This window comes from Meleagris gallopavo, chromosome 28, assembly GCF_000146605.3.
Source record: "Meleagris gallopavo isolate NT-WF06-2002-E0010 breed Aviagen turkey brand Nicholas breeding stock chromosome 28, Turkey_5.1, whole genome shotgun sequence".
In the NCBI taxonomy this organism is placed as follows: Eukaryota; Metazoa; Chordata; class Aves; order Galliformes; family Phasianidae; genus Meleagris; species Meleagris gallopavo.
Window position 1 is genome coordinate 1,618,280 of NC_015038.2, and position 24,477 is coordinate 1,642,756.

The window sequence follows — 24,477 nt, forward strand, 5'->3', positions numbered from 1 at the left end:
CCTGTCTTTTTTTCCCCCTTAGTGATCTGGCTCATAAGCTCAGGTGAGCAAATGAGCTCTGATTCAAAACCAGTGTGTTTCTAGCCATTCTGTAGCTGCAGAGGAAGCCTTGGAAGTGCTGCAGGTAGCTGATGTGAAGGAAACAGAAGCTAAAGAGAAAAAGAAGCAATGCCTTGGTGTGTTGGGGGAAACTGGTAGCAGGTCCTGAGGGCTCAGCTTTGGCATCAGGGCTGTGTCTTGCAGGAATCTGGGGAAGGGACAGCTCAGCTGTGGTGTTAGCAGTGCTTAGGATAAGCTCTGGATCTCCATCTCTGTTGAGCTGAGGGGCTTGATCTGCTAGAAAGATCTGAAATAGATGTGGATGAGAGGTTGAGAGCTGGAGTTCAGTATGCACGTAATGTTTAGGATCATTCGTCAGAGCTGCAGTAGATGGGCAAACTGAGCTGGGTGTGGGGGGAGAAGCAGCGCTCTGTGCTTCTGATCCACAGTCAGATGCTTGTGTTCAAAGTGCAGCATCTGTCACTTCCACTGTGATCAGATACACCTCAGAAATGGAAGCAAGAGATGGGTTGTTTAGAGAGTGTCTGTGATGTTGAAGAACCAGGATTATTTTTCTCACTGCCTCTGTTCTGCAGTGGCAGATTTAAGATCTGGGTTCTTAAGGATATTCTCTTACTGCCACCATTTAAACTCCCCAGTGTTAAAATTCATTGTGGCTTCGTGACACATCAATCTGAGCAAGTCTTTGATGAGTAGCATTTTCAAAGACAATTAAATGCATGAAAATGGCAATTAGATGCTGTGAAATGTTTCCCTGTGCTCCCTAAATAAGAGTTGCCTGGTGTCTCCTGCAGTGCCTGAATCTGAAAGTCAAAAATGGGTGTGCATGGCTTGAGTCTCTGCTTAGACAAAAACAGCAGCATTCTACTGCTGGGAGAGAAAACAGGTGGGATGGGAGATGCAGCAGAGCATCTTAGCAGGAGTGCCAAGCCTTGTCTGTTGCTCTCAAGGGGGTCAAATTCAGCTGTGCTTAAGGCATTGCTTTTAACTACACCCCTGTGTCCCACTGATTCACCACAAACACGTGTTCTGGATGGTTCTGTGATCCTTAACTGAAGGAAAAATTCTGTCTCTGACAGATGCCAAAACAGAGCTGAATTGGTACACTTATAAAGCTGACTTGCTGTGCACGGAATTAATAGATTCCTATAGGAATGCTTCTTTAGCAGGTTATGGATTTCTTGTTGCTGTTGTTTTGGAAGGTTGAGCATTCCCATAAGTATTTTTAGGAGTAGCCTAAGAAAAAAAATGAGTTGAATTTTTTCTTATTAACAATTCTCCTGGTGAACTAACAAATCAAGCAGGTCCTGTTCCTACCCTGCTGAGATTACTGACTCTGCGAAGTCCGTGTTGGAATATCTCCCAAAGAGGTCCTTGTAAGCCCTAAAGCAAATATGAGGCTGCACTAAAACACTGGAAAACGAGAGTGGAAAAGCACATATTGCAAAAGCATCTTTGTCTCAAGCAAATCCTCATGTAAAGCTTTCCAATCCCTGACAGAAGAAAGAAGCCAAATGTCAGATTTTGGTGGTAAAGTTCAGTCTCTTCCTTTGTCTTCCATTACAAGAACAATCTTGCCACTGATGGAAATGGATCAAGGGATGGCAGCGACCAAGAATAAAGTAGTATCATTGAGTATGATTCTTCCTTATCTTTTTTTTTCCTCCTTTCTTCAGTCGGAGCAGTGTTTTCAGAAACAGAAACCGTTAAGGGCAACCAAGTGTCTGCAAGAAGTATTGCCCCTTGAACAGCAATGCCAAGTGCTGCAGAACCAGTTGACATTTTGATACTACTACGAGGACTCTATGCCTATAGAGATTGCATTTATTGGTACCCACACTTCTGCAGGCAAACAAAATCTGTGTCTTCATTAGAAAAGTCTTCTGTAATGGAAGGGGGGGGAGGGGGGGACTGGCTGGCTTGCTGTTTGACCTGGGGATGCTAAATTTACAAGAGTTTGATGCCAGCTCCTATTCAGTTTGTTCTTGAAAGGCATTCATGAGCTGTTGGTTGCTTCGATGGAGACTAAAACACACCGTAGCATTGGTTCTGATATCGAAGACACTTCTATTTTACTGTCTACTTAGTGCTTCAGCACACAGAATTGGACTCTGGTGCTGGTTTGGTGCTTAGGCTGTCCGTGCTGTGGGAGTGACCATAATGCTTATCTATGGCTTAGGAGATTCTGCTGGTGGAAAGGGACGAGACCCCACAACTTACTGTTCCTAGGATATACACAGCCTAGCTCTTGAGCTAAAAGGGAATTTCAGCTAGCTGTACAAGGAGATTAATGCTAAGAGGATATGTAGGCTGCTGCCATGGGAAGCTCACCGTCCTTCGAGTGCTTCTGACATAAAGCCCACTAAAAAGCTCTCTAAATGAGAAGAGAAAGCTCTGAGTACTCTGTGTCTAGATGGCAAATGCAAAATGCTACAAATCCATGTTTCTGAAGCAAGAGTCTGTGTTCTTGCTAGCAGCAGAACTTCCTCCTGCTGCTGTCCTTGGATCAATCCTTTCCTTCATGTGTTCGTTGCTCCGATGGAAGCCCACAGGCTGAAGACATGCTGTTCCCTTGAAAGATGGTGTCAGTGTGTTCATTCTGTGCTAATGAAAGGAAATTGTGGCACATGTTCTGGAGTCTTGAACAGCCTTTCTTTCCCCAGTTTATTACTTGGACTGCGGAGTCGCAGCCACGATTTGTTTTAGGGCAAGGCGGGTGTTTGTTTTTTCTCCAGGTCAAACCCTCAAGGTGTCAGACTGCAGGGTGATTGTGTAAAGAAATTATACCTAGATTGTGGTATTCTGCGATTGCTAATGAAGGAAGGGCTACTATCTAGTCGTGACCATATAATAACTGCAGTTGGAATTACTGCTGGGTAAGAAAGCAGCCCTATGGATGTCTGGCCACGTAAGGCCATCGCAGCTAGCACAAGTCCTGGGCGAGGGATCAGAGTGGGATGTGTACCTGATCAGCAAAGCAGCTGGATGCTAATTTGGCTGAGGGTTATGCACAGAATGTAGATAATATTTTGGCTTCTCATGCAGCAACCACAGAAGTCACGTTCCTTCATGTTTTTGCAGCTTAGAAATGTGGCTGGCTGGGTTATGTTGTCATTCACTTTTTGTTCTCTCTTAAGAATTGTTTGTTCTCTTGCCATAAAATGGAAGGACATAAAATCTTGCCTTGTGGAGCTGAAGTGAGAACTAAGATATTTACAACTAAGAATCTTCTGTAGTGGAAATGATGCTGCTGTCTCTGGGTGGAGAGACATGGCTTGGGTTGTGCTCTGGGTGTGAGCCCTCTGGCCCTCAAGTAGCCAGAGCTTGTTTCCTGGGGGAGTTGCAGATGCCAGGCATGGCTTTGGCAGGTTCCTTGTTCTAGTAAATTATTTCTTGTATGTCACAGGCAGATGGCAATTCTTCCTTCCTCTTAGCCCTTGCTTTTGGCTATTTCAACAGGAAGTTCCTTAGGGTGGGGATATTGTCTTACATTATTATTATTATTATTAATAGAAACTCGCACCATCAGTGCTTTTCAAAGTGGAAATCATGGATCTTAGTGGACTGGGGGGAAGTTGTGGTGGCATTTAGAGCTGTGTGCCCATCAGAAAGCAAGCTGCACCCAGGAAAGCTTGCAAAGTGCTCTAGGTGCTATTAGATATCTAAAATTTTTAACAGGCAAAATGAATCCTCCAGAGCCTCTTCAGAAGAATTTTTGTTATCCTCCCTGTGTGTACGACAGTTTTGTAGGAAAACAAAATTGACCCCTTTTCCCAGTTACTTTTGGACAATGAAATGAACCCATCCAGCCAAATATTTCTTGTAACCTTGTGCATTTTGGATTTAAGCATTGGTGTGTCAGCTGCTCTTCTGCAAGTGGTCTTGGCAGGGATTTTTGGTTAGTGAGAGATGCGAGGAGATTCACGTTGGGATAACAATCTGGAAGATCAAGTGAAAACTGAGTACCCGTGCTTATCTCCTCTGGCACTTTTAAAAACCAGGAATGTAAAGCACTAAAGCAAATTTTAAACTTGTAGTATATTTATTTTGGTGTGTTCCTGGGAAATGAAATAGACATCTGAGCTGTCCTGCTCCTAAGCCTTTCTTGTATGGGGAATAAAGCTGTGGCCTATGAGTGACCTGTCTTCCTGGTCTCTCAATATATTCTTAATGCAGGAACTTTGCTCAAGAGCAGCATATGGTTCCAGCTCTGCAGATCTATCAGTGTTGAGCAGGAGATGCTGGATGAGCAATCGGGACATATTTTGGAGGAGAGAACAAGATGATCCAGGCATCCTGCTTTTCAAATGTGTGCTTCGAGTAAAGTGCTTTTGTAGGGTCTGCTTAAAAGCAATTCTGGTTGCAAAGGACCCAACTCCATTATCCACACGTGCACAGAGTAGCATCCCACGTGATGCACAGTTTGCTTCTGCGTGCCACTGAGACTGGGTAGGAATGGGCTCGGGTCCCAACGAGCAGTTCGTAACACCAGGAGCTGAAAAGGGTTTTCAGCTTTGGTTTTACAAATGCCAACACCCTGGCAAGGATGCATGCCAGGGAAAGCAGGAGATGTTTGAAGGATTAAGCCCCGAGTAAGGATGCATGAAGGAGTTTAGGGGGGCTCAATTAGACATTCTTCATCTTGCTCTTTGCTCCCCGCATTACAAGAAAGGCTGATTTATTTGAAATGGAATCCATGAAATGTACTAAAACTGACTCTGGTGTTGATCAGGCTTAATGTAATAACCTCCCCTCCTTTTCACTGATTCTGCTGAGCAATCTGACGCACTTAGATTTTTCCTCCCGAATAGCTAATATTAGCCTCCAGATGCCTTTCTATTAAAAATAAACCTACCACCAAACTGCCTGAAACAGGAGCTAGGGAATGTTTTCCTGTCCTGTTGGGCACGATGAGATGGTCCGTATTTATAGAAATCTCTCTCTAATAAATAACTGCGTTGAAAGAGTGTGAATATTTCTAGCATGGGAAGGTGCTGGGTGGTGTAAATCAGTGCAGCTCCAACAGCTTCACTGCATTTGGATTCTGAGGGAACCACGAAGCTGGTCCATGAGAGGAGGCCAGATCCTTCCTTGGCTCAAGAAGAAGCCCAAGGAATTGTTTTCCTCTTATCCAGCACATCATATACAGATGAGTATTTCACCACACTGCCTAAATCATATATGAGGGCAGTTAGGGTATAATGCCATTTGGTGTGTGAGGCTGCCAAGCTGAGTAATGAATTATTTCAGATTCCCAGAAGAGGGGTGGCCAGCAGGGACAGGGAGGTGATCGTCCCCCTCTGCTCTGCTCTTGTGAGGCCCCACCTGCAGTGCTGTGTCCAGGCCTGGAGCCCCCAGTACAAGAAAGACAGGGAGCTGTTGGAGAGGGTCCAGAGGAGCCACAAAGATGATCAGGGGGCTGCAGCACCTCCCTGCAAAGACAGGCTGAGGGAGCTGGGCTTGTTCAGCCTGGAGAAAAGAAGGCTGCGGGGTGACCTCAGTGCAGCCTTCAGTACCTAAAGGGAGCCTACAGACAGGAGGGGAGTCAGCTCTTGGAAAGGGGAGGTAACAGCAGAAATGGTTTGCAGTTGAGGGAGGAGAGATTGAGGTTGGATGTCAGGGAATAATTCTTTCCTATGAGAGTGGTGAGGTGGTGGAACAGCTGCCCAGAGAGGCTGTGGATGCCCCGTCCATCCCTGGAGGTGTTCAAGGCCAGGTTGGATGGGGCCCTGGGCAGCCTGGTGTGGTATTAAATGGGGAGGTTGGTGGCCCTGCATGTGGCAGGGGGTTGGAGCTTCATGATCCTTGAGGTCCCTTCCAATCCGGGCCATTCTGTGATTTGGGTGGCAATGGGGAGAGAAGGAAGCCTGGAGGAGCAGGGATGGGGTTCTGCACTCACCGTCAGCTCGAGGGCTTCGTTCAGCAGGCCGTTGCGTTTGCTGTGCAGGTAGGCGTTGGAGCTGCCTGTCTTGGCCACGCGGATCCTCGCGAGCCGAGCTTTCTGCAGGAGGTACAAACAAGCTTCAGTTACAGACTGGCACAGCTGTGCTGGCTGTACCTGAACAAAGGATGCTTCGGGGTCTCTGTACCTGAAAAGTCCTGGGGGTGAGAAGCGGGGGCTCAAAGGATGCGGCTGTGGCTGGGAACAGCTGGTGCAGGTCTGCCTGCCTGAGTACAAATAGCTGAAGTGCATGATCTGCTAATGCTAACGGCCTTTCCAGAGATAAGAAAAAGGTTCCTGCAGATCTGTTTGTTCTTTCAAAAGTTATTAGTCATTTCTGTGGGGGGTAATATGCACGGCAACTTGTTAAGACGCTTGTCTTGAGCTGAGTGACATTTGGTAACTTGCTCCACTGTCCACCTGAGTAGCATGGATTGTTGGCTTAATGCTGAGAGATACTATTAAAAAGTCTGCATTCCTCATCCTGCAGCACAGAAAGGCACTTTGTTTGTTCCTTTTGTCCTCTACACTGGCACTGTTAGTTCGTTAACTTTGCTAGCTGTTAACTTGGGACAAAAAGATCCATCTCTTTGCAAACTGACAGAAGTCATTCTGCATCAACACTCTTCTCACTTTCATTTATCCCTGACCTCCAGAGGGGCAAGTTAAATGATAAAACAGTCCAGAACAAAACAAGAAGGAAAAGCTAATAAGGCCCTCTTCCCTTTTGATCCCTCAGGTTTTCAGCTTCTCAGTTAATCTTTTCAAATGCTGTCTCCTTCTCTGTCAAGTGCTGATTTGCCTTTTTCTTTTCTACTGTTAATTTATGACTCAAACACCATTAAAAGTAAATACATGAAATAGCTGTGGCTATTAAAAATAATTACATTGTGCTGTATTTTAAAACGCTGCATAATCTTTTAAATAACATGGAACTCGTGATTTTTCCCTTCTAATTAGAGGTGCTAATGGGTATGAGCTTTATGAAGAGTAAAGCCAAGAGGCAAATATCTGCCGTGGGTCCAGAGAGGGTAATAATTCCAGCAGCTCTATTACTGTACGTGCATGAGTGACTCTGGCTCTCAGTATTTGGGAGATCTGTTGAACCTTAAGAGCACCAGCTTCAGCAGGCAGTTTCTCAGGAGACAACGGGTGCAGGATATGGGTTGGCAGCCTTAATTAGGAGGCGCAGGTTATGACCAGCCTGAAAAATAGGCATGCTTTTTGACACCCCAAAATGGGGACATCCAAAATTGAATTTCTTTTCTATATTTCACCTAGATTTCATTGGTCCCATCTTAGCCTTAACTCTCCAAGTATGTGAGAATGAAATGTCTGAAAGTTGCTCTGTACTGAAGATGCAACAAGAATGGGAGATTGGTTCTCCTGGTTTTTGTTTTTTTTTTGAGGTCTTTGCTCTTTCTCTGGGACCTGGACAGAGGCTGACCTCTGCATGAAAGCGTGCAGGGACTGCAGGCAGGCATCGCCTGAGCCTCGAGCTGAGCAGTTTGCATTTCTTAAGTTGGCTCATTCCAGACTTAAACCTCTGTCTTCAGAAGGGCTTTCTGATTCAGACGCCCGAGTACCAGATGGAGAGATGTAAGAAGTCTGTTTGTTTCCAGAAGACTTCCTTTCCTTTTCCTTTCTGGGCTTGACAGAACATCAGCTCCTTTTGCTGCAGGAAGAACGAGTTCACAACTGAGGCACCTCGCATACAGTGGGAACGGTTTCATCGTCGCCTTCGGTTGCTATCATCAGCAGTTCAGTCAATTGTTAAAGTGGATTCAGTCTTAGGCTCTTGTAATGAACATTATTCCCTTTGCCTCCAGGCTAGCAGGAGATCAAATATTAATAGCTGTACTCCACATGGACTGGAGACGGTTCGTTTCTGAGGTCTGTTCTCTTTTCTTCTTTGAAATAGGGCCACTAGCTATCTTAATAATTAAACCCCATAGCTTTTGTAGTTTAGAACAGACGCTGTTATTTTAAAAAATGTCAGTGGGGCAGGGCAGGAATTAATCCTATTTTCCTCACGCAGAAGGCTGTCTAAGAGAGTCACATCACCTAACCGTGCCTGCATCGTGATTAAATTTGGTAGATATCTTGATTAAGTCAGCTAGAGAAGTTAATTAAAATTGGTGCCTAAAATTGGTTTGGCCCTCCAGACAGTTTCCCCAGTTGGACTAGAAACAGTACGAAAGCCATACTTCAAACCTGTTTGTGTAAGTGTGTTACCTGGAAAGCTTTCCAACCAAGCAGTGCAAGCTTTCTGTGATGTTCAGGTACCCCTTCACGTTGGTGCAAGGTGCGGGATTCTGACTGCAGCTGAGAGTAAAGGTGAGGAGCTGAGACAAATAGGTGAGGAGCAAATGACAGAAGCCGAAGCCTTGCATTTAGGGCACCCCACGTAAGCTTTGCTGAGCAGTGTTTTATAGGGAACTCTTTACTTCGCCCTGTCCCATATTTAACCTAGAGCTTTAGGCTGATGCTCCTCCAAACGGTGCCAGTTTGTAACACCTGTGGGTGCAGTTTTGTTATCTCAGCCCTTTGCTCAGTACTTCTGCTCTGCAGGACACAAGTGCTGGACTGTGGGTTTTCAGACAGTCTGCTGCAAGTGTCTTTGGTGGGGATAGCTGCCTTCTGCATCTCACCCACAGATGTGACAGACTAAAGGTCGTCAGGGCCAGGCCTGAGCTCACTGTTACTGAATATAACCCTTGCACCAAGAGTCTAAAAATGGAAAAGAAAGCGGCACACTGTGTCTGCATGTGAAGTGGTAAGAGGAGTTGCTAGGAAACAGCAGGATCTCAAAATGCATATGACCTAATCTGGAAGATAATTTCTAGGATGAAAATAATAATACTAATGACAGCCACTTGCAGGTTCGAGTGATTAATTTGGTTGTCCTGGCGCACGTGTGTTCTTCAGAGCTGGAGGGAAGGCAGGTCTCCATAACTTCTGTCTTTTTGCTGCTTTGTAAGGAAGGAGATTTGGGATAAGCAGCTGTGAAGCCCTGTGCATGGGAGGCAGTGGGGTGAGGGAAGGGGAAGGCAGCATCCTGGGTACTGCACTTCCCAAAGGGACTAATGAAGGAGAGAAAGAATAGCGTGTCTTCATCCTCTAGCTGCTTTGGAGCAGGAAAGAAGCAGAAGTTGCAGGCTAGGAGAAATGCTTACCAGATGGCAGGCCCAGGAAACAGCTAATTATTATTTATTAATGATTTTCATCTAGTACTTATGGAGACGACATTCACTCTTGATTTATATGGTATTATAAGCTATTAAGTTACAACCTATGACATAATTTCACATTTGCCAGACATCTTCAGCTTTCCAGACCTTCAGTGCCTCTGAGCAAGGCGATGGAACACGTGTATCAGGTCCTGCTCCCTCCCTGGGCTGCCTCTGCTGTTAGCATCATCCTTCTTATCTCACTTTATCTGCTAAAGCCACGCTTAGCATTCCTGGCAGAAAGTGCCACTGCGCTGGGCAATTAACAGTGCTTTGTGGTTTTCCTCCTAAGCTATTAGTAGTCTGAGTATGAGTAGTAGTGCCATTGGTGACAGCTGCAGTCCAGTGGTGCAATGTGTGCACGCTGCTGGGCTCTGAGGGCTGCAATGAAGCTATTCTCCAAAGTAATCAACAGAATCGTTCTTGTATTTTTTTTTTAATTTTTATTTTTTTTATTTCTGAGGTCTAATATCACAGCCATGCAGTAAATGCTTCATTTTCTTGCATTTGTCTGCATGTGTGGCCTAGCTTGGGTTTGCACTTCCATTCTCGATGGAAAGAACGTAGTGAGTTTTAGGATATGGAATAGTTGAAATGGAGTTCCTGCAGAGCTAACAGTGGGGCTCAGTGTATGGAATAGCGTGAGGTATTTTCTTGTAGTGATGTTCTCACGTTCCAGAAATGATCTCTTCTGGGGTACCTTTGGCTCTAGTTTTAGATTTTAGTTTTAAATTTAACAGGAATTCAGCAATGACATCAGTTTGTATTTCTGAACAGGAACTCAGTACGTGGATGTAATTTAGGGAGGGATTAAACCTTCATCTGGTGGAGAATAGTTTAGCCCCTCAGGCTGTTGTTGTAGTTTTCCTTTGCCACGTGGAAAACAAAGTTATTCTATTAAAAAATAATTATATATACTTACATATCGTTATTAAAGCTGTCAGGAAGTTAAATGAATTTACTGCCTGTAGAGTGCTTTCTTCAGTACAGCCAAGTGATGCTCATTCGTCCTACTTAGGGCTCTGGGAAGCTGCTATGCCAACTTCAGCAGAGCTTGGAAGCAGGCTGGGCTGCCAGATTAGGACTCAGGTCATTACGTGCATTTGAAGAGTGTGTGAATAATAGCTGCTTAAGAAGCAAATGGCCCATATAATAAGTACCAGTGGTTGTTCTCCTAACCCTCGTTCTGTCTGGCTGTTGCAATAAGGAGGCAATGGAGTTAGTGCAGGGTTAGAAGTGTTGATTTTTGCAGGTAATCCTTCAGTCACTTCAACTTCCTTTTTTTTTTTTTTAATTAAAGGAAGTATGTGCATTTGGACTTTGCTCCTCCAAATCTTTACGTTAAAACATTCTGCCATGTGCTTTGGGGGGGTATGTCGTAGAGCTACGTATGGAAAATAGACTGTGTAGAACTCCTTATATTCCTATACAGTTTGGTAGAACCTCTTAAAATCAGATCTTTGATCTTATTTTGGACCTCTTCATTACTATCCAGAGAGGAAATGTTCCCCTCCCCAACTCTTTGGCTCTCCTTTTAATCATAACTTACCCTGGGCACCATTAAAGCAATAGAACGTCATGTCAGGTGTTATTGCTTAATCTTCCCCAATGCTGAAGAAGATGTTCAACCTATTAGAGAACGATGCACAGAATATGGAGCTTAATAGACCTCAACTTCTGTACTGGTCATAGGTACTCTGGCTGATGAAATGGAACTTTGGAAAGAACCAAATTATGCAAAACTTGACTTGGGACGCACACACTGGTTGGGAAGTCCCTGGAGCACTGAGGCTGGTCCCGTCCTGCTGCCAACTTCCTTTTGCACGTCTTCATGACAAACTTAAGCTCTGGATGAGTGTTAGTGAAGCTCTCACTCCTACAGGGCATCTATTTTAGAACCTCATTCATCTATTTCGAAAATGTCTTCTGATTTCCAGCCTGCGTGTATTTACCACCAGGTTTAATTAGTTGCCATTATACTGACGTTTTCTTTCTGCGTAGCCCATTCCTTTTCTTGTCTTTGCTCTTTATTCACAAACCCATCCCGTGGTCACATCTGGTAAATGAAGGCTTATAGAAGAATGTGTGTCACAGCTCACGTCTTTACACTGACAGCCACAAAACATTGGCTACATGCCTTGATTTGGCAAACATCAAGGGAAAAACCTGCTTCTCGTGCTATATCGGGTGCTGGAGCACTCTCTGGTTTGTCAGCAGAAAGCTCTGCAGTTGTCATGGTTACTCGCTTCTCTGGCCCTTGTTTGTGCATTCCAGCATTGTTGCACGTTCCTATCAGAATGGCTCCTAATTGTCCTGACTCAGTTACCAACCAACGGATGTTTCATACGTGGACAGAAATGCGCTGGCTGTGGATGCTGGAGCTCCCGGACAATGTGTAGAATTACTCTTTATTATTGTATTTGTTCAGAGTTAATGCTGAGTTCGGTCTAAATGGCTGCACTTACATGAGGAACAGGTGGCTCAAATTACTGGCAGGCAGCGGGCTGCATAGTAAATAGAAGAGTTGTGCTCTACTGCGACAAAGAGAGACGAGAGAAACTATTTCCAAAGGAGCAATTTGTGTAGTGACTCGAGCTCCTTTTTCTTCTTGCACAATGCTTGCAGGCAGGCCCTGACTTCCCCATAAAGTGTTCTGAAAGCTGCCAGCAGCTCCTGGTGCCCTGCTTGCTGCTGGGGATGGCTGGGAGAAACTGCTGTGCAGCAGCTCTGATGTGGAGATGTAAAATCCTGGGCATGGATAGTATTATTGTGAGATGGTTTTGTTTTATAACCTGTGTGTGCACGTGAACTAACAGCAAGAAGCCACTGAGCCAGGAAGAAAAGTGGATGAATCCCAGTTTTATGCTTAAGGAAACCTGAGTCACAGTGAGGGAGGGATGGGAGGGTGATGCTGCTGCAGTATCTGTGTTTGTCAAAACAATGAGATGGGCTGTGGTGGGGTGACAACAGAGCGTGGCAGGCTCTTGTTGGTGCCTTTAAAGGGCCTGCCTTGTTCTGGTTGAGAGCCTGATCTGATGCTGAAGATACCCTCTGCTACTGGTTGACTGGATTTTCATGACCTCCAAGCAACAAAGATGTGTTCTGAGTCAGACTTTGCAGACCACAGCTGCTGGGTGGAGTGGGAGGAGTGGAATAATGAGATTTGGGACATTTCAAGTTGGGCTGTGAAAGACATCTGGGATTGTTTGCAGAGGAGTGCTGCAGAGGACCTGAGCAACACGCTGACAGATTGCAGGATTTCCTGTCCATCGGACAGACCAGGGCACATAGAGACCTCTGCTGCCATCTCAGCACCACAAGTCTTGAGGAAAAAATGTTGCTCTTCATCTGCTAATTGCTGGCATGGCACAAATGAGCAATGGCAATAAGCTTTACTTCCATTGCTACCCACTTTATTGCCTGTGGATACATCCACGTCCCTTATCTAGACATAACCACGCACTGCAGTTGGCACAGGGGTGTTGTTATGTGCGTAGATGGGACTGCATGGATGCTAAACAGCACTCAGTACACTCGATTCTGCATTACTTAAGTGCAACAGGAAAATAAGTAATTCACAGAGGTAACAGTGAAGATTCTGATCTCTAGAACCCACCTCCAAAGCTTGATGACATTTTTGGCTGAACACTTGTGCATGCTGGTCTCCTTGACAAGGCAATTTCAGATTGCATTTATTTAGACATCTGGGATGAAGCAGGCAACCTCAGCCATTACAAATCCTACCGACTGTGCTACATAATGAACCATCTGGCCAGAGCTGCTGCACAGCCCAGCTCCAACAGGTGGGAGTGGGCACCTCCCGCGAGGAGCAGCCCCAGGACGCATGCGTCAGATTCCTGAGCATCGTGGCTGTTACCTGTTTATGGCTGAGATGTGACGTGAAAGGGCCTCAAGGCTTGAAACAAAAGCAGAGAAGCTTCTGGATACCCATGGATATGATTTAAGCTGGGCGTTGGGCCACTGTTGACAACAGGCTCGGTATTTAGATAAATGGGCTTGCTTTGCAGGCTAAACCTATAAGCTCTAGCTTGCTGATTTCAATCGCTGCTTTCAGAGGATGGGGTAGTTACAGCTAGTCGTCTTATGTAATTTGGCACCCAGGGATTTCAAACTGGCTGAACTGGTGGAAAATTCCTCTTTCATAACACCCAGGAAAGCAAGCGGTGAGGAAGGGGGCTCCTGGTTGCTTTGTTCCTTCCCCTGAGCTGTATTAGGTGATGCAGCAAACACTGACCCACTCCAGAAAAACTGAAATCTCTCTTTAAAAATCAAAATAAAAACAAAACAGAAAGTCTTTTCTCCCTGTCAGTAACTGTTAAATATCAACAACAACGAAAGCATATTCCATGAAGGTTCATTGCGGTTGGGAAAAAAACAACAACAACCCGAACCCATGTTTTTTAAATGTCAGCCAGCTCCAGATTTAACCTTATTGTTTCTCTCCCTCCTGAAGTTCCCAACCCCATCCCCTGCTGGGACTGAGTCATGCTCTGTCGCTGAGCTCCCAGCTCTGCTCTGCTCACCGTTTCTGGCCGTTCTGTTCCACGCTCTGAATGAAGCTCACTAACCCACCTCCAAAATTTAGGGTGTCAGCTGAGAAACAGAACATTTCAAAGCTGACTCCCATGCTCTGTAGAAAATCAATTATTATAACAGCCCTGTTATTGACGGCTGTGTGGGCTGTCTTTCTCATGGGTGAGATGATGACATAAATCTGGGACTGAGCATTCTCTTCGTCACCGCTTTCCCTCTTGGCAGTGCTGTGGCTGCTTCCTGTGCCTCTGGGAGCGACGGCAGCTCTGAAACAGGCTGTTTCCAACGTGCCTCAATCAGCTATCTGCGTCCCTACTCTCCCTTCCTTGTGGCTGAAGCCCCTCTCAGCATCTCCATAGTTACCTCTGCATCCGCCTGCAGTCGTAGCCGTGTGTGCGCAACCATCTCACGAGGAGCTCTGTGCTCTGGAGTAACCTTCCTCCGTCTATTTCCTCTTGTCAACTTCCATCTGAGAAGATATGGCTTTTCCCTTGCCCCACGTCCCTTTCTTTGCTGCTACTGGCTGTGTGATGGAACGCTTTAATTCACCCACCAGGCAGTGTGTCCTCTCCTCTGCCTCGCCTCATTTGTACGTCCGCTTTTTGACAGCCAAAGTTGCAGCTTTCAGTCCCATGCTGCAGTTATATGTGAGAGCTGCTCTGCAGTATGGTTTTGCTCAGGTAGCCCTTTTCTTGCCTAAATTGGGGGCTTCGGTTCTTCTCTCAAAACGTATTGCTTGTGGGATGAAATGAGAAGGCTTTCTCAAGAGTACAGTGCATGTTCTCGTGGGATCAGAGGGCACCAGATAATAAACAAAATGAATCGGATGGACTGAGAAACTACAGTCCTCAAAAGCATTTTGACTGCAGATCCGAAACCAAGCGCTGTGATTTCTCATGTTTTGTATTCCTAGAAGAAGGTGGCTGCAGTTTCAGCCCCACGGAATGCCCTGCTAAAGCCAGGCTGATCCCTCCGAGATCATCGGCCGTTCCAGTGTCTGGGCTCGATTTGCAAATCTCTTAAAGAATAAACACACCTCGGAAAGGGTTTTCCACAGTGCTTTAACCTTTACATTGCTTCTTCTCCCTCTGCACAAATGTGAGGAGCGTATTTCATCGTGCAAGAGGCCCCTGCTGGGAACTCTTGTGGTGGCCTGGTTTGATTTTGTTCTTACCCCAAGGCAGGTGGAGTTTGCTCAAGGCAGATGACCCTTACTGGACTTCTGACAGTTTCAGAGTCCAGAACATTGCAGCAAACCTTGGGAGAGTCACGTGCCCTTCTGGGATGCTGCTGCACCAAGCTCTCTGGCCATCTTTATTCTTCTCACAGCTGTACTTTTGGCAATCTTTCAGCCACGCACTTCTTTACTATCCCGCTCAGGTGGGAGTAACACTGTCATTTGGGGTTGTTAATTGCACAGTCTCTAACTTGTTAGCAGTAAACTGTTTGGGTTTTCTTATTGCTGGTAAAGAGCAGCATGTCCTGCAGCTGCTCCTGGCTGCTCTGCCCTCTCTGTCTGTCTGGGGTAGAGAGGGACGAGGAGCCATCCTCAGGCCAGCACCAGGCACACACTGCAAGCTGAGTGCAGCGAGGGAGGCACCAGCACTACCTGAATTACAAAGTCATTCAATTGTCAAGCCTGTTAAGTGTCAAATTCTCCTTTAAAACCAGAGGCTGTGACATTCGGTGAAGAACGGCATCACTTCAATGTCAGGAAGGTCTATTCTTAGCACGTCAGTGAAAAAGGGGAAAAAAAGTCTTTGGGGGAAGAAAAAACCAACACAATTTTATCAAAGTGAACCTTGTCAGACATGATCAATTTGTCTCCCATTCAGAGTGACCTGGTCCTTGCTGCCTGCCAGGGAACAAACCTTGATGACATAGCACAAAAAATTAAGATTGCCAGATCTCCCCGTAATTAATTTTCTTGCAGTGCAGGTTTGGCAAGGAATAATTTACCTCCGAGCTGACTAAATCACTGCTGGTGGTGGCTTTGTTTTGCTCTCTGCTCTTCACCCTTTCTTTTCAAGGAACCTTTCTCCTTGGCTGCTGTAACAGCCACCCCCGGCCCCTTACTCACACCCCAGCCTTCAGCTCTCAGCATCCCCCTCCAACTGGACACTCTTGCAATACTTTTGCCTCAATTATTTCTCACTGGACAACTTCATCTGAGCTCATGCCAACAGCAGAATGATCCGTAGCCTGGGCAGCCTTCAGACTCACTTGTCACAGCTACGATTCTTGGAATCAGTGCTTTGGAAGAAGTTCAGTTTATAATAATAACGTAATCTAACCCTCAATTAAAGGAGAAAAAGAATTTATTTAGCACGCTAGGAACTTAGGAAAGATGTCTGTGCTACTTCTTCAAAGCTGCGTGTCCTCAGCTCTGCTTATAACGAGCTGGGGGATGTATTCAAGGACTGAGAAAGCGCAGTGAGCTGTATCCAGCCGTCCTGAAAAAGCCACGTAAATGTCTTTGTGACTTTAATTAGATGGGGACAGAGTTCTAACTATTACTAAACTTCTATTCCCAAAGAAGAAATTTAATCACTGCAGGTTGATGCTGGAACAAGGCTGTTACCAAAGCAGATTCTGCTCTCGCCTGTGTACGTCCTGACCATCCCCAGAGGGACGGCCGTCCGCCTGCTGCTGGCTTGTTGGCTCTCTTTAGTATTCATGCAGTGGAGTTCATGTGAGAATTAGTCACACTTCTGACTTGAGAAAACTTTCTCAGCCCAGAAATTAATCTGATATCAGGGGAATTAGAAATTCAAATGGGGGGAATTATGCACTGCTTGTCAATATGGTGGACCTTATAAAAGCTGCAGTCAATCATATCGGCATCAGCCTTGGTGATACGCTTCCTTGCCATCGCTTGGAACGTGGTCCAAGGAATAAAGGAAAAAGTGAACTGGGACACAACTGAGCACTGATCTGGACTTGTTTTTGGAGCTGCTTTGCAATGTCATCCCTGGTTGTGTACATGGCTGTCTGCCATGTGCCCGGCGCAGCTGCTTACCTTCTGTGCCCGGCGCTTGTCGGCACGCTGGTTCTGGTGGTAGATGCGGCTGAAATTGGAGACGATGACGGGAACGGGCAGAGCGATGACCAGCACCCCGCTCAGCGAGCAGATGGAGCCGAAGATCTTCCCAGCAATGGTCTTGGGCACCATGTCACCGTAGCTGAGGGGAAACACACACAAGAGAGGTTCCCCCTTCAGACCCGTGCAATGGCTCCCAAAGCCTTTTCAGGTACTGCGAGCAGCAATGTGAGCATCCAGACAGCAAAGCTTAGACAAGTAACAAATCCCACACGCTGTTGATCCAGCAGTGGCCTCGCATCGTGCTTTGATGATGACTTGAGTGAAACCGATGGAGGGCACTGCCTGCAGAATGGATGTGAGCTGCTGAGCACAACTCACTCGCAGCCCTGCTCTGTTAGCACCCACCTCCCCGTGTAAATGAACCCTAACAACGCTGTGTGTCTGCTTGGGACCAGGCTCATATATTTTCGTTCCCTTGTATCAAGCTGCAAATGAGGACTGATTTACACTTCTGTTTCTGAACGCCCCAGTTCCCTTGCATTTAGAAAGGGAAGGTTCATTCAAAGCCTGAATTCGGGAATAGATGAATTCTCAGGAATAAATCCAAGTGAAAAATGTTCAAACTTCTGTACAGAGTCTGACCCAGCAATCTTTTCATTAACTGTTGTAACTTGTATGTTAAATACTACCAGCAGAATCAGAGATACAATAGCCCTTTTTGCGCAGATGGAAGATCGTGCTGGCTTAGGTTCTTTGGATTGCACAGAACAAATCACTGCTCTGCTAAGTGCTTTTTTTTTTTCTCCAGTTTGTGGCTTTTATTTTGCAAATTACAAAAATTCTCTGCAGGAGTTTTATACTTAAGCTTTGATATCAGCTCTAAGTAGAGAAAGCCAATGTGCTTTGTAAAAAGTAATTGGTAAAAGGCAATTGGGGTTTTGAATTCCGATTTACAGTTTGGCCTGACACAATCCATGTGGCATCCCAGCTGATGGAACCTCTTAATTGTGACCAACTGCACCTCACAGCCCAGCTCCTGATAGCCAGGTGGGCATCAGAGGTTGGCAGTACAGATGTTGCTGCCCTGAGCTCAGCCAGTGCAATGGAAATCTCCATTGGAGGCTCATTCTCCTCTGCAATTAGCCCTCTACGAAGGACTTCAAAGCTCTTGTCTGCAAATGGCTGATGGGCAAATGGAAACCCATTCAGAAAGTGGAGGTGCGTTCTGATCACGTAGCAAAAAGCTCCCGTGGAGCTGATGCCCCTAGAGCATGGCAGGAGCACGATTCTCACAGACACTGACTGAATTCACTGGCCTTGTCAATTCAGAACCCTTCAGCGAGCCGTTTAGTAGGTGTTTTATTTTAAGAAAAAAAATAGTTTGGCACTGAAGTGGCCACATGCAAACCACTGGAGTGCATGAGTTCCCACAGTACCTCTGTGGCTCAGGTCAGGCTGTGCTGCAGGAAGCTGCAGGCACTGCTGAAGTTCTGTAGCAAACAGGAAAACGGTGCTAGAAGGAAAGGCTGGGCCCTTCGAGTGGCAACGAGAGGCTTCTCTCTGCTATCAGATGGCGTTTGGGATTTCTTTGGGATATTTTGGTGTTTGATGGAGCAAATATTGAAAAGTAAAGTGATTTATAGCTGGGGCTTTATTTTTCAGACATCAGTCGTGAAAGCTTAATTGTTCCAAGCAGAATCCTTCTGCATTCACCTGCACTCACTGCACTAAAACCCCTCGCAATACCACAAATCAATAAGGTGCTATTTATGTCTGTTAACTTTCTAGCTGCTGCTGCTTTATGCCAAGATAGTTTTGAAGCTCTTGCCAAGTGACAAGGTCTTCTACCTCATTTAACACTGTTCTAAAAAAATCTTTCTCTATTTTTCCTGCTGCCCCTTAACACAATAGGGCTGAAAATTAATCATATGCCTCAAACATGATCTTGGTGACCTGGAGTACTGAGAGAAAGCCCTTCAGTGCATTTGTACAAAGTATAATGATCAGCGTTTGGCTCTCAGTCTCGTTCAGTTTTGTCCTTACACCCAGGCTGAGTTTCCTCATTACTTGTGACTTCAGAGCAGATGCTTTAAACACCCTCAGGGAAGATCTGGGAATACGGAGAAGGATTTTTCTGGGAGGCTGCAGAACTTTGTTTGCAAAACCATTATGAGAGATACGGTGATGAGAAATCTGGCACTGGTTGGAGCAGGTGGCACAGGCGTGGGAGTGAGAATTTGTCCTCCCAGTGCCGACTCCTCTGCATCTGCTGCAGAATTACCTGCAGAGGGATCACTGTTGGCCATGGGGCTCCGGGCTGTATGGGGGTCTCTGGGCTGTATGGGGGTCTCTGGGCTGTATGGGGCACATTGCAGCAGTGTTCTCTGGCTTTGCTGGGCTACTGACCTACAAGGGAGGTGTCAGCGACAATGGGACACGTCCTAGCTCTGTGATCAGAGTGCAGTGCTGCTGTGCTTTGGTGAGCTGGGCCATTTTTAGATGACCTATTCTTAAAAAGAAAAATTCATTCAGACCTTCAAGGTTTCTGGGTTAGCTCCAGGTGTGCATTCCTTTCAGCACTGTTGCCATGCTGGGCTTAGAATTCATGCATTACTCTGACATCTGCAGGGCAATTTTTTTCTTTTCTTTGTGTTTTCTCCTTGCTATAAGGGAGGAGGAACAAGGTGGAATACAAAGCTGTGGCAGTGTGCAGACCTGAAGTGCATTTGATGAGTGCTGCCAGGGGTGGCTCAGGGCTGGCACAGCAACTGCATTCTGTCTCATCTTGCTGAGGAAGGTGTGTGTGTGAACATCAGTGCTGCAGATGTGAGGCCTGCCTTTAACATGGGCTGGGATGGGGCTGGGATGGAATCAGTAGCTTGCTGTCTTTCTACTCCTGCTCATATTGATATACATATGGCTTCTGCATTGTTAATTATTGACTGACAATTTGTTTTTGTCCTGAATGGTGCACAGTACTAATAGCACAGGGCATCTTTATAACAGAGACAGTGCCAAATAATCTCATGTATTGGATTTCAGTTAGCACTAATTGAGCATTTTTAAACCCAAACTTTATTTTCAGTGGAATGAAAGAATCCAACTTTCCCATTTTTTTGTTTAGTACGTGGCAACTTGTCACCTAAAAATATTCTACAGAAAGTGCGTTTTAAGTAATTCATCAATAAGCTCATTAGAGCAATAAGAAGATAGAAGAACGAGGTAATGATTAACATTCAGGGGGTCTAACAGGATGCTCGAGCCGTTAATGCAAACAACAGAGGCCACAAATTTGATAGATTTTCCTATGACCTTACGTAAATCATTTCAGCTTTTTGGACCTCAGTTCCCCATTGCTGAAATGGCATTTGGTCGCCAGCTCTGCCCTCTGGGTTGGGTGAGGTTGTAAATGCCCCAAGCCCTGAGGGCACCCAGCAGAACCCCAAGTGCTGCTGCGTTATCAGTGTTAATAATGCAAGGCATTGCAGAGAAAGCTGGAGGCAACAGCTTGCACATGGCTGTGGGCACATCCAGAGATAAATGCCGAGAATTGGCTAGGTTAGAAGTGGAACATGCCTAGAGGTAAACATATTTTCTGTTTATTTTGCCAGAAATGCAGTTGGATGGCAGCAGATTGGCCAGCTTGCAGCTGCTGAATTGGTCGTTCTGCTCACTGCCTGTGCTGTGCTGCACCTGCGGCCGTGTGCTGCTGCTCACAGAGGTGTGTGACCCACAGGTGCTCTGCAACTTCAGCGTGGTTACCCCATGTTTAATATGGCAAGGCTGCTCTCCTTCCCAGGAAGCTCTGTGAGCACTGAGGCTCTCACCCACAGGTCCGCGTGGTGTAAAATTCAAGTAAAGCCTCCCAGCAAACAAACAAGAAGCAAAGCATTAGGAAAGCACTTCTAAGTGCTCAGTCTGTAGGCTGGAAAAGGCTGTGAGTATAGAGCATCAATATTTTATTTATTTGTTTTGGGACGTCTTTGTTCTTGGAGTATAAAAGGGGTTATATGGCATGCACTCTAATTAGCAGCTATTAGCCCTGGCAGCGTAATGTGCTGCTGTTTTTCTCTCTGTCAATGAAGAAAATGTTTTCAAATAGAGGTCACTGCTTCTGAGCTCTGGTTTTAGCAGCAGAGGTGTCTGGATGCTGCTTAGCTCCTCCAGCTGGAGACAGCAATAAATAAGGTGCTGAACAGCTCATCAAATGACTCACTCTAAAAATAGACTCTCAGCAGCATTTCTGGTGATCTCTTCTCTCTGTGCAACGCTCACAGCCCTACAAATAGGGATCTGTAGTAACAAACAGCACTGTGGGGACAGTGAAGGAGCTTTGCAGAGGATGCTCTTTTCCAGCAGCCCTCTATTATGCCAACTTTCCAGGCAGTGTGGATATCAGGCATGTGCCTGGGGAGGGCCTTCATGTTCATAAAATATTATTATTGTACAGTTATTGTTTCTGCTGGTTCCTGTGATGTAGAGGAGATAAGAGTGCAATTGCTGTTTGGTAAGCCTGCATCCCAACACCTCTCTTGGCAAAGCAGCCACGTGCTGCTTCACATCATTTTGCCTCATACCACCATTAACAGCTCTCTGAGAGTTTCTTTCTCTCCAAGCTTTTGCCCAGTGCTGTAAGGTCAAAAAGGCAGTTTCCCTCAAGCTCTTACCTTCTGCTTTTAGGAAAATAAGGACAGAATAACAATGCAATGTTTTGCATTGTGGAAATGATTTGGAACGCCTTTTACATGAGAGAATAAAGTATGGAATTGGCGTGTAGCTTCCCAGGTACTGTAAGTAAATCATTCTGCCCTTCTTTGATTTGCACAAAGGGGAAAAAATGTCTAAAATTCAGCCAGAAAGTCTCAGTTGCATTGTGAGGCTGTGTGTGTTGCATTTGACAGCTCAGAGGAGCTGATGTCCCTCTGTTTAATAGGTACAAATCCAAGGTAATTATGCTAATGTTTCTTTGAACCTCCAGTGAAATAATGATCGTGTCACTTCCAATGATGCAATGAAAACAAAAGCAAGTATTATTCATTCCTTCCCTGTTTTTGCACATGACAAATGAACAGGAGCTTAAAAGCTACAACGCAGGACTGGTGCCAGTCAGATCTTCCCTTTAGGGTTCCATTCCCTCTTCCTCTGCCCCGTTCTTGGTTTCATGTGCCCTGCTGGATGTAGCCCACCAAACCCAGAGCTCTTAGAGCTCACATGTGCCACGTTCCTCCCCAGCAGTGTTTATCCTGTCACCTATCCCAGATCTCTAAAGGTGCTATTGCCATTTTCAGCGTATACCTTCAGAGCTGTCTCGAACAAGTGCTGTATGATTAATTAGTTAATATTGGCACGATATTTTCAAAACGTAGAGTTGTTTTGAAATCGTTTTGTGGACGCAGACCATGGGGTGTCAGTGAGGACAGCGTGGTACATCTCATGTCAGCTTTTCCAGCCTCCTACACCCAGGCAGGGTGCGATGCACTGCTGAGCACCTGAGCAGCCAACATGCGAGGACTGTGAGCAGGCTGTCGAGTGACAGACTGGAATGGCAGTCTGCTGTGTCTGGGGAAGTGCAGAGTGATTTCATGCTAGGCTTCTCTTACATTAAATATACTTATTTTCTGCCTTGTTTTGAGCTGGGCAGCTCCCCAGCTGGGTATTCAACTTCTGTGATATTTGGCTTGTTTTTTTACACTACTGCTTTCTTTTTCTCTAGCATATTTTAGTTGTTATTGTTTACACGGATGCTCTCATCCTCCCTGGATATCCTGCTGAAATTACATCCAACAGCCAAGCTGTGAGGGGCTGTGTTCTGTAGATGCCTATCAGCGCTAAGGACAGGAGCTTATCTGCAGCACTCAGGCTGGTTTGGGCTTTGTGAAGAGTTGTGGTCAGCATTTGCTTAGTGGGGGGCTCTGACATAGTGCTGATTGATAACTGTTGATGCTGTTAAGCCCTTTTCTCATTCTAATGAAAGTGAACGTGCAATGAAATGAGAAGACGGGGCATCTCAAACTGAGAGGGATTCTTTACAGTGCCAGAAGCTGTTTTGTAGGAATGTACTGGTTCAAGATAACTGTGGGGGAACTTGCTAGAGTCAAGAAAGGACTGGTCAGTGGCAGTTCTATCAGCACGCTGAGACTGTGTGCATACTTCAGACTGAAAATAATTGCTTTGAGGAGTTGCAAGTTCTGCTGCTTCTCTACCAGTAGCAATTAGGAAGAAGGGCAGGTTGTTCCCTAATGGCTTGCACGGGGGGATTTCTGCTCCTGGGCAGCCCACACCAACCCTCCTCAAAGCCATAGTGAGGCCTTAGGTGTTAGTTGTAGCCTGCCCACTGCTGTACTTGCTCCAGAACTATGACCAACTGTGGAGGTCTTTGGTAGCATCTGGTGGCATAAACCTGTTCCTTACAACAGCAGCGTTCCCTGCCTAAAGCAACAGGAATGTTTATGTAGACTCAGGAATAAACTGAGTCAGTTATTGAATACACAGAGTGTTAAGAATACTTAATATATGCACACACTGGTTCCATTTATTCTCCTTGGCTTGGATCGACTTCTCAGCCTGTAGGCTGTTAAAACAGATGGTCTGAATTTGGGTAACATTCAGACCTTGAGTTTAAGCTAAAACTAGAATTCCACTGGCAAGGAAAGTAGGTCAGAAAGCTAAAGCCCCTACTCCTAAATTGATGAAAGGCTTCTAATCGAGTGTTCTCTATTACCATTCATTAAAAGGAGCAGGGGAAGGAATGTCAGAGACCTTAGGAGAAAGGGCTGCAATGAGAGCACAAGCACCCACTCCTGCAAGGACCCTGCGCCCACCACTGCCTTCTGCTGAGCTGGGGCAGCTGCAGCACAGACATTTCTACACGGGGCCTGAGCGGCTGCATCTCCTGCCTTGGCTGCAGGGGTGCTGGGAAAGCTGCTTTGCATATCCCCTATTAGCACCTTCACGCTAATAATGTCTTCCACGCTATTTCTGTCACCCACCTGACTCAGGTTCTGTAACTTCATTGCCTCTGCAAATCGGGCCTTGCACCATACCTGAGACTTCCTGGCAGCAATTTCTTTGCTCTTTCAAACATGTGCCAGCTGTTAAAAACCCCTTCATTGTAGCCAGCAGGGATTATTCACAGCAAATGGGGAATGTGTTCCAGCTAATGCAGTGGCCCCAGTTCAGCACATTGCTTCAGCCCTTGCTTAATATTAAGCACATAATTATTTCCTGTTCACTGCAAAGATGATACCACAGTTGTTCAGATACCTTTTGAAATGTTACTAAGATGAATTTGTTCTTTGCGCTTTGCAAATCCGAGCTGTCACTACTCCTCTCTTTCCCTCCAGAATATTGCTGGAAATTGCATTCTCTGAATGGAGAAGTGCTTGCATCTCTGCCCTGCCTTCTTAGACCTAATGGCAGAGAGCTTCTGTTGGCTCTCCTCAATGACAGACCTGGGGCTCTTTGGCTGTCATTATCACAGCAGAAGGTGACAGGAGTAGGAAGTGAAGCCTGGAACTTCCCATTGGCCTGTGCAACTCAGAGCTCATGCAGGGTGGTTGTCTACTCCTTAACAGGAACAGCACTTCGCTGTGTCATTACATCTTATCAAAGAAGATATGCTTTATATATATATAAATGCTTTTTTTTTT

At 45.7% G+C, this 24,477-nt stretch overlaps 1 protein-coding gene across 1 annotated transcript in view; it reads right to left on the reverse strand.

The window, feature by feature from the left end:
• Positions 1 to 17,404, reverse strand: part of LOC104909358 (potassium voltage-gated channel subfamily D member 3-like) — an 18,594-nt gene extending 1,190 nt beyond the window's left edge. Inside the window, exons 1-2 of the mRNA XM_019623151.1 lie at positions 16,805 to 17,404; positions 5,889 to 6,061 (exon numbers count right to left, since the gene is read on the reverse strand). Of these exons, the coding sequence (XP_019478696.1) occupies positions 5,889 to 6,061; positions 16,805 to 16,957 (326 nt within the window). The 5' untranslated portion in view covers positions 16,958 to 17,404. The remainder of the gene's footprint in view (positions 1 to 5,888; positions 6,062 to 16,804) is intronic.
• Between the last annotated feature and the right edge of the window lie 7,073 nt (positions 17,405 to 24,477).